The sequence below is a fragment of the Phyllopteryx taeniolatus genome, chromosome 1, assembly GCF_024500385.1.
Source record: "Phyllopteryx taeniolatus isolate TA_2022b chromosome 1, UOR_Ptae_1.2, whole genome shotgun sequence".
Classification (NCBI taxonomy): Eukaryota; Metazoa; Chordata; class Actinopteri; order Syngnathiformes; family Syngnathidae; genus Phyllopteryx; species Phyllopteryx taeniolatus.
In genome coordinates, this window is record NC_084502.1 from 29403495 (window position 1) to 29414023 (window position 10529).

Sequence of the window (10529 nt, forward strand, 5' to 3'; positions counted from 1 at the left end):
TACAGCAGACAGTAATACAACCATTGATCATTAAAGAGATTGTTCATCGACCACCTCCTGGTCTGCCTGTCAACATCTGGGCAGACGCTACAATATATTCACACTCTGTCCACTTTACACTCAGTAGACCATAGCAGACGTCTTACCTGAGAGGAAATACAAAGTTAAGTCAACAAGCCCTTTGCTGCAGTACTATCTTAGCCAAAAATATTGAAAAAGTAGCTGAGGTTTATCTGGTGTTCTCTTCCACTTTGCGTGCACTGCTCTGGGATGACAGGAAGGACAAGTGTGATCACTATGTTGCGTAACAATGTTGATCTTGCACCAATGCATCTTGAGTGGCCTGATGTGCGTCTGTCCTCAGGGGAAGTTGACCTCTCAGGGTAAGCTGCTGCAACAGGAGACCTTCTGTGTGTGGGAGCAGGATGGCGGAGTTTTGTCTCGGAGCAAAGAGCGCCGGGTTTTCCTGTTCGAGCAGATCATTATCTTCAGCGAACTCCTCCGCAAAGGATCCAACAACCCCGGATACCAGTTCAAGAACAGCATTAAGGTCAGACTGGTCCAGACTCATTAAAGTGGTAAAACTGAAGTTCAGTAAATCCTCGTTTATCGCAGAGGACACGTTCCAGACCGACATGCAATCGGGGATAAATAAGAGAGACCATACAGGGGGAAAAAAATAGTTTTACCCTTCCCACTCACTTTCAACACATTTAAACTTTTTAAGCACACTTTTTAACATATTTTATAGTGCCTCTTCTCAAACTCTCACTGTCATGAAATGGAAGACTATCATATAACAGACTTGCTCGAGACACTCGCAAAGCATCAAGCTGTTCATTTGTCACATCTAGTAGAAGTTCACTGTAAAACTGACACATAGAACAAAAGAGAATAAAAGATTATTTAAACAGTAAAATGTTCAACTAAACCATACAATAATAAAAGCCGACTAGCTCAATGCTGACATCAATTGCAGAATGCCAATGACAGGCTAATGGGAAGTAGCATTGATGTTATGGTTTGTCTCTTAATTAAACTACATCTACAGCCAGTAAAACTCAGTGCCGCCTGGCATGGTGCGGCACATCGTGGTAGTACATTGAAGACACGCAACTTTAAATTCAGACTTGCCTGTATAGCAGAAAACCCTTTGAAAAAAGATGGGTTAAAAATCTGTGCTATAGTTCACTGTGGTTGTGTCTTCAGGTGAGTTACCTGGCCATGCAGGAGAGCGTGGAAGGAGACCCCTGTAAGTTTATGCTGTGGTCTCGCGGCTCGGCGGAGCGCTTCACGCTCCAGGCGTCCTCCACCAGCATCAAGACCACATGGGTGGAGAACATTGCCGCCCTGCTAGACGCTCAGAACAACTTCCTGTCTGGTGAGTGACGGGATGGACACGTTGCATCGTTCCATGAACCTTTTTGATATTTAATGCCACTGTTTAGCTCTCCAGTCTCCTATCGAGTACCAGAAAAAGGAAGGTGGGATAACAATGACCCGCCCGCTGTCGTCAGGACGATCACCTTCAGCCCCACCCACACCAAATGGCCACGCTCCTCAGCCATTGCACGACAGCGATCAGGAGGTCCAGGTGGGAATAAAATCTTAAGTGGGCTATACACATCTTGATTTTTAAAGGTTCCTGTGCCATGAGAATGTTTTTAAATTTGTATAGTCATTGATGACCTTTTATCGGGTTATATAATTTGGGTTGGAAATTCCTACGATGCCCTTTTTCAAGCTTTTCTAGTTGTTCTTTTTCAGTTGACACAGCCTGATTTCTCAATAATATTCAACATGCAAATGAGCTTTGCTCTGATTGGATCGGTGATCTTCTCAATTTAAATATAGAAAACGTCTTCACTCTGACTGGTCGTTGGCTCCCATTCAATCACTTCAACATTACTGACGCGCGGCGTTCATCACTTGCGCACATTTTGGCGGCAGTGGCCACAAGCTTTACTATTTAATCCACTGTTACATTATAAAATATGAATATAGTAAAGTATTGTTGTAAAACACATCTCCCATTTATATACTGTATTTGCATGGCTTGATGGCTGGGTCGCTGCTTAAAATCCGGAAATGCATTTCCAGCAAGATTTTTAATAAAGTCATCCTCCATGAAAGACAGCACAATTCGGGTTTCTGAATGCTTAGGAATTTCCCCTAAAATAAATTGAAGCCATTTATTCCTCAACTCATCTGAGTTTGGCCGGTGATGCAAAGCTTTGCACCAGACACAGAGCATTGTCACTCAGCCGCTTTCCCTGGGATGAGTGGGCGTGTACCAACCACGAAGTGGGCAGGTACTTGAATATTAAATGACAAAATAAGTCAGAACAACGGCGTTTTCAAATCCTATTGTTTTGAAAGCGGTTTCGTGTTCAAAGGCTTATGCATTCAGTCGACAAACTGCATAGATGTCAAACTTATTCCAGGTCACAGACTCATGTTGACCTATGTTGTGCATAAAACGGTAGGACAAAAATTGCACATGCCAGAAACATGCCAGGGGTGAGGAGTAAAAATTTGATAAAAGAAAATTAACCTTGAGTATATTGTTCATTCACTTAGTGGTTTACATTGTATGCGCATTTGCCGTGTTGCTTTTACGGCAGTTTCTGTACTTTATTTCGGCTCCGTCACCAATGTGATTGACAGCTGCTGTTCGGCTTTGGCTCAGTAGGTAGAGCGGGTCATCCAGTGACCGAAGGGTACCTGGTTCGAATCGCGGCTCAGACTGTCCGCATGTCGAAGTGTCCTTGGGCAAGACACTGAACCCTAATTTGCTCCCAGTGGGCATGGCAGCACATTGCATGACAGCAATTGCCCGTTGGTGTATGAATGTGTGTGTGAATGGATGAATGTGAGGCTTTGTAAAGCGCTTTGGGCACTGTGGTAGTGTAGATAAAGCACTATATAAGTGGTCATATTTATGTCATTAAAGGTCTGTAGAGAAATGTACTGAGAATGTTGCACTTATTTACATGTTTAAGTACTTCTTTGTCATGTCAAGTCTGCACTAAGTAGCTCCTTTAATGTAGCTCAAAGCTACGCATGAATATTTAAACTATTGGTTCATGTTGATGTCATTTTGTAACTTGTGAAGTATATTGCCAAGTAAGGAACTAAGTAAGGCGCTAATGCAGTCCTATGGATACAATGGCGGTCCTGGACCAAATGGCGTCCTGTGCGACGTCCCTGGATTGTGCCCATTATCAATGGGGCGAGAGTGCTGGCAGTGCTGGCAATGCATTCCTGCCGGAAAATGTACTCCCATAAACTGTGCACCCAGTGCGCCGCTCAGAATTTGCGCACCGATGGGCGTTCTGCAACAAGGGTTGAGGGAAGGTTGGAGTGCCGCCCCCCCCTTCGTCTTGGCAGAAAAACATCTGGAACTCAGGAATGTGTGGATGATTTTAATTCATAATTCATATGTTGACTGAGGCACCATAGAGCCAATATTACATCCCAAATACTAGAAAAGATTGGTTTGGTAAAATATGACACCTTTAAAATCAAGTAATTAGTAAAGTAACTAAGTTACTTTCTCAAGGTAACTATGACAACACTGCTCATGACCTTTGTCCCCGTAGGAGTTGGTGCTGGTTCTTCAGGACTTTGTGGCCGTACGCGAAGACGAGATCTGCGTGTTCCGAGGAGAGAAGGTTCAAATTCTGGCCTCCAACCAACAGGGTCAGAGTCTCGTGTACCGACCAGCAAATAGCGACTCGCCGGCAGCCGAAGGCTGGGTGGCACGCAGCGCACTCGACACACAATAACACACTCACACACACACACACACACACCGAATCCCTGTAGCAGGTAAAGTTAGGCCCGCCCTCCTTCCTGTGGTTTCAGTGTAAAAACACACCTTCAGACATCATCCATTCAGGACTGCCATCTGATTGGTCTCCAAGCTAATCACAGATGACACCACAAACTTTGCATCCGGGAACCTGCCGTTGCCTAGCAACTAGACAGTTTTAAAAAATAATAAAAAGAAAAAAAGAACCGGATCTTTTGGATGTCTCTGCGTGACTCTGCCCCCGGATGCACATACTGTATATTGTACTGCATACATGCCACTGACTGGATGAAGATTATGATGATGGATATGAAGATTAATGGAATCTGTTTTTCACCTTAATAGAGAAACTGTTTGTCATATTCGTGTGTGTGAGAGAGGGAGTGTATGTGTTAGTGGCGTCTTCCTGTGTAGGTTTTTATCCACTGATCGTTAGGTGGATCGTTATCCACTGTAGCATTGCCATCACAACCATTGTGTTGGCGGTTAAACCTTTATTTCATGATTTTTGTTTTGTTCTGGCACACCAGAATAGACCTTTTCACCATGTCGTCACACATACTTCCGGGTGGCAAGAGACAGCGCAATCTCCGACGGCACCACTAGTACACATATGCTTAAGTGTGCCGCACTCTGAAGCTATCTGGTGAACAGTCATTTTGAGACCATTTGCTCAGCAGGTTGCTCTGTGTGTGTGTGTGTGTGTGTGTGTGTCTGTGTGTGTGTGTGTGTGTGTGTGTGACAGTGTGTAATTTTCAGTGAGTTTTCTGCCTCATGAGGCCTTGAGACAAAAATCTGAGATGTTTGACATTTTTCACCTCGCTGGATGAAAAACTCACTGTGTGAACGCTACTCGAGCTACGTCCTAAGGGCAAAAATTGAGGTGACCAATCAAAGCGCATAGTCCTGTCACATGATTTCAAGATGGCGGCATCCAGCCCCTGCTGGAGCGGTTCGCAGCCGAGTGTGAAGTGGCACCTCCAATTCTGAGACCATGCTTCTCAGTCGGATGAGGATGGAGTGCTCTTTTCAGGTCTGAATTGACGTTCTACCCAAAGTAGAGGAGTTGAAGTAGCTCGGGTTCTTGTTCACCAGTAAGCTAAGAATGGGAGATCAACTGGCGGATCGGTGCAGCATCTGCAGTGATGGGGACTCTGCATTGGTCTGCCGCAGAAGGAGCTGAGCCGAAAAGCAAAGCTCTCGATTTACCACCCTCACTCATGGTAAGGAGCTGCGAGTTGTAACTGAAAGAACAAGATCACGGATATAAATGACTGATATGAGTTTTTGGAGGGGCTTGGTGTAGAGCCGCTGCTCCTCCGCATTGACAGGAGCCAGTTGAGGTGGCTCGGGCATCTGCTTAGGATGCCACCTAGACGAGGTGTTCTGGGAACATTCCACCGGGAGAAGGCCCCGGGTAAGACCCAAAACACACTTGAGAGACTATGTCTTTTGGTCTTTCTTGGAACATCTCGGAAAAAGCCGGAAGAGCTGGATGAAGTGGCTGGGGAAAAGGAAGTCCGGGTTTCTCTGGTTAGGTTGCTGCCCCCGTGACCCGACCCCAGATAACCAGAAGAAATTGGATGGATGGATGTGCCCCCACCAAAGTTGTCAGCAGCTACATATTTGAGGATAAATTGGCTATGTGGCCAGACGTTGCCTCATCCGATTTCATTAAAGTCCCTCTCAAAGTCACCAAAAAAATGTCTTGTGAATTTGACACATCAAAGATGAGGCTTCTTAAGAAGCAGGACAAGGAATGAATGAATACAAAAATTGCAATGTATGTGAAATCAAGCTTCAAAATAGTAAACAATTGAGACATTTTTTCAGCTTCCAGAAGCTGTTGCTGAGTTCTCTGTAAACCCCGCCTGCCCGTAACTTTCAGCTGTCAATCAAATATGTGCCTTCTCTCACAGCTCTGAAGTGGGGAAAGGAGAATTCCCAGCGATGCGCATCGCACACACACACACATGGACTGCAGAACCACTGTGTGGTGACAACGCCGCCTCTGAGCCCCATGCTGGGACAATTTTCCCTCGTTTGCCTTTGTTGAAATTCACCTGGCATTGTGCTGCTGTGGCCACCAAAGGGTGCATGTGCGACGACAGCAGTGTGGTGCACAGCGGTCCCCCTCTGTGATTCCGCCACCCATGCTTCCTCGCCCCACGACGTCAGGTCCACCAACTGTGTGGCTGACAACCCTAACGCTGTTGTGCGGGACCTCTAGCGATTACTCTAACTGCTGGCAAGGGGCCACAGGATGGCGGATCCTGTCCGGTTCGCCACTGCCTTGCAACACAACATACGTGGGATCAGACGGCACAGACATCATAGCCCAAACAACACAAAACACAAACTTTAGGGAAGATAGTCATAGTTTGATGGCTAACTGCGCATGGTATACTGGTAGAACTGGGGCAAGTTAATGACTAAGGAAGTGGCAATTCCACTGAATGGCCACTGCATTTAATAAGGGTGCTTGTTGTTTATAATTAATTAATTATACACCCCTCAGCCAGCTTTCATCAAAAATTCTGGGCAATTGAGGGGAGAGTTTTAAACTATACCTCAACAATTCATTACTATACTGTTCGAAGTCTTTGCACATTTTCAGCATTTCAAACATATGTAATGTATTTATTAACAAAACATGACAATGACTTTGGAGGGGACTTTAATGAAACTGAAAACACTGATGAAATTATGTTACTCATTTTTATTGATGAGGCGTCACCATCCTGAAGTACCTGTATGAAGGAGAATGTGGACAAGGCCATGTGTACAGCGAAGGGCTGGGCGTGGCGTATATGCCAACCTTCTTCACATGTTATGCCGAGGAGACCCTAAATCATTTCGGCAGTATAGCTGACTGAGTAGCGAAAGTTTGAGAGAGTACTGGAAATGGTGGGCTGCCTGATGGCAGTCATCACTTTTTGAAATTGAAAGATCTTACATCATATAAGAAGGTATAATCTGGCCGCTTACTGACCAAGTTATCCTGATCTTGAAGATGTAGTTGCTGAAAACATTGCTGGGGCCCACCATCTTGAAATCGGGTGAACCGAGGATGCATTTTGATTGGCTACCTGAATTTCTGCCCTCAGCATTCAGCTCAAATAGCGCTCACAATGGTGATTTTTCTTTTCACCTCACGAGGTGAAAAATATCAAAAATGTTTGAAATGCCTTTCAAGGTCTTGTGAGGCAGGAAACTCTCTAAAAACTGCTCCCCAAAAACTGCTGAAAAATAAAATCTGCTGAGCAAACAGTCTCGAATGACTTTTTGTTCAGCAGATCGCTCCAGTGTGTAGAAGACTTGACGTCATTTGACCAATGCAGAGAGATTGAACGGAGGAAAAGGAAAATTTGAATTTTCAGAAAATTTTAGCCTTCTTCTCTACCAACCTATAGTTTGAACATGTGATGTGTCAGTTGAAAATATCCTACGAGGCAAAAGATGGAACGGGGGTAATAATTTACATTTAAACTGGTAAGCTGATTTAAAAAAAAAAAAAAGACATGGTGAAAATTCAGATATACAGTAGTTAACATCATTTAGGGACTGACTAATTGACTTTTCTGTTCCTTGGAATAACGGCCTAGATTTGCTCTTTTAAGGCTGAAATTGATAGCACGTCCCTTTAGAAGTGGCCACTAGGGAGTCTTGCGATCTTCTTTGTACTACTACGACATCCACTCAATTTACATACATGTTCCGCTGAATTAATTTCTATTTATTGTTTTTAAGGAAATTGAAAACACAAATAAGTTTGTGGTATATGCTATGTGGTATGTCGGCACACCCCAAACATACGTTTTTGTTATCGATTTTAGTTCAGGTCTGCGGTAGTCACTTGCATTCTGCTCCCTGGAAGCACCCTGATGCCTATTGTTTACAAACTTTCTGAAAAGGTCTACTGTCTCTCTTGGCCACCACCACCATTATCATCCCAACCTGTGGTGGGGCCACTATGGTGACTTCATATGTGCAGCTCTGCTCACTTTGGATCTACTGATTATGCATTTCTCGTTTATGTTCATATATGACACTGTCTGTCCCGCTGTCCAACTTTTGCCCATCTCGCTTCCTGACTCTCATCTCATCCAGCATCCTGCCCATTTCCCTGTCCAAGTTCTGGTTTCTCTGTCCAACCTCTTTTCGTTCTCCTTCTACGGATCCTTCCTCTCTGCCCAATTTCTCTCCGTGTCCCAACTTCCTGTTTCCTGTCAACCTCTCTACATGTCTGTCTTTCTTCTGGTGCCATTCTCAGACAACACCCTCGTCCTTAAGGAACTATGCAGCCTGAAAAAGTAGTGCTGGGTTTAAGGTAGAATGTAGCGCTTAGTTTTTGACAGGTTTACAGTGATGTGTAGTTGCTTTATGTAGGTTTTAAGCTTGAATATAGTGGGCTGTTAAAAAGAAGTAAGGTTGTAAAATTTCCGGAAAGTTTCCGGTAAATTTCCATGGGAAGATAAACTGGGGAATTTTGGAAATATTCCAAACTGGGAACTTTCCTTGGGAATAAAGTGGTAATTGGTGGTAAATTAATGAAAGCTCATCACATTCAAGTATAAACCTTACGTTGACATCCATGCAAAATAATACAATTAAACATGACAATTCAATAGATTTATTTGGAATTAGAATTTTATCATTTTAAATATTTAATTGAGCAAAACATAAATGTTGACTTAAATATTACTCATCCCCCCCCCCCCCCCCCCCCCCCCCCAATCCAACCTGTTAAAAAATGTTCAGCTGTTAAGAGACAACCTTCAATGTTATCTATTCCCATGGAAAGTTCCCAACTTTGAAAAATCTGCTTTTTAAAATTGTTTTTTTTTTTGCAACCCTACTAAGTAGTGGGGAATATAGCCCCTTGTGAGTCGTTTAAGGTGGAAAATAGTGACCACTGCGGTAGAATGAATACATTACATTCAAAGGCAGGGGTGGGCAAACTAGGACCCTGGGGCCAAATTAGACCTGCTCCAATCTTGAATTTGGCCCACCGAGCATTTAAATGATCAAGAGTACTGTAATATTTATTTATTTTATTTATGCTTTTTTTTCCCCTAAAAATGATTTGATTAAAATGTATTTACTGTGTTTTTACATGGATTTCTAAATTGAATAATCGGTTAAAGGGGATTTTTGCAATTTTCCTCAGACGTGATGGTTTCTTGTACCTATCACAAATTAAAGGCAAAGGATGAGGCCAGAGAGGTGATTTGTTTCACAGCTCTTTATCAAAATTGCTGTTTTAACAAAAAAAAATTTAATAGCAAAGTCCCCCTTTGATTAATTGTAAATAACTTAAAATGACTAAATAGACAATTTGAAATCATTTAAATTGGTCTTAATTTTTATTAAATTAGAAATTATGCATTTCAAAAATGCAAATGATTTATTATAACACATACACATTTAAAAAAATAAATTGTTACCTAATCTACAAATAACCTGGGCCGTCTGTTAATTTTAAAAATTAAATGTGACCCTTGGGCACAAATGTTTGCCCACCCCTGTTCTAAAGTGTTTTAGAGGGAATGTGGTACACTATATCAATGCATCGCACTATAAATGATTTAAATCGGAAATGCAGTGCAACGACAAAGGGTTTGAGGTAAAACATGGTGCATTACGTTTGTTGGCTTTAAAGGGGAACTCACCCCCACTTGATTTGTATTTTTTGCAAGAATCGTTTGTAATATGGCAGTATTTGTCAAAACAGGGTACTGTGATTAAAGCAGAGTAAATTGGCCCACAGCGCGTTGTGGCTTGCTACCGTAATAAATAGTATGAGCAATCATTGTGGCGGCTGGATTAACTTTGACAGCCAGACCTCATGTTGCCACCAACATCAACACAACACCATCCCTAAACCAAGTTCTATCACTAACTACATTGCCATTGTTTAAAATTGCATAATACCGAGTCAGTTGATGGCGGCTAGCGGCCAGTGTTACTGTGGTCCTGATGTCACTTCATCCTATCGCCCAACATGGTGCCCGCCTTAGATTTGCAAAATATCCTCTGGTTCTTTCTTATTCCACTAACGCAGTATTAATCAGAGTACTGTATTTTGAGAAGTGCTGGCACCTACAACCTCTTCTGGCAACAACAAAAAAAGGGTTTAGTTCCCCTTTGGGATCAGATGTAGTGCACTGCGAAGGTTTTAAGATGGATTGTAGTGCACGCCTCAGTTTTTAGGCCTATGCTAGAGCACTAATAAAGGTGATGAAAAGCACACTATGAAGGGTCAAGATGGGAATTGAGAGTTGGTGGTGCTGTTTGAGTGCCAACCCCGTTGGCGAGCAGAAGAACGAATCGACCAATCAAACAGTGTTATTTATACAAATCTAACAGCTGCTAAGTGACCACTAACAGCTCTGTGTCAAATGTTTGTAATAAACTCCATTTTTCATCCAAGACCAGTCGTAGCCTCCTTTTGTCATATGGAAACAGTTTGGATATCAGCCCTCATTTCTGAGCCCATTTTGTGTCTTTTTGTGCTATAATCACCTCAATGTCATAAGAGCTATACACACACATATATACGACACTATCTATGAAACAGGAGTTCAAAGCATTCGGATAATCTCCCATCTCTTTAAAAAAATAATAATAAATAAATGGGGCAAAAAAAGAAAACGATAAAAAGGTCAGATGCCGCACCAGACAACGCTTTCGCCTCGTCTACTTATATTTTTAT

General features: G+C 42.8%; 1 protein-coding gene across 3 annotated transcripts in view; it reads left to right on the plus strand.

The window, feature by feature from the left end:
• Positions 1 to 10248, plus strand: part of LOC133484371 (kalirin-like) — a 53635-nt gene extending 43387 nt beyond the window's left edge. For all 3 annotated transcript variants that reach the window (XM_061786806.1, XM_061786817.1, XM_061786826.1), the window contains 4 exons: positions 365 to 550; positions 1210 to 1381; positions 1449 to 1594; positions 3603 to 10248. In XM_061786806.1, coding sequence (XP_061642790.1) covers positions 365 to 550; positions 1210 to 1381; positions 1449 to 1594; positions 3603 to 3788 — 690 coding nt within the window. In that variant the 3' untranslated portion in view covers positions 3789 to 10248. The remainder of the gene's footprint in view (positions 1 to 364; positions 551 to 1209; positions 1382 to 1448; positions 1595 to 3602) is intronic.
• Positions 10249 to 10529: the final 281 nt, after the last annotated feature.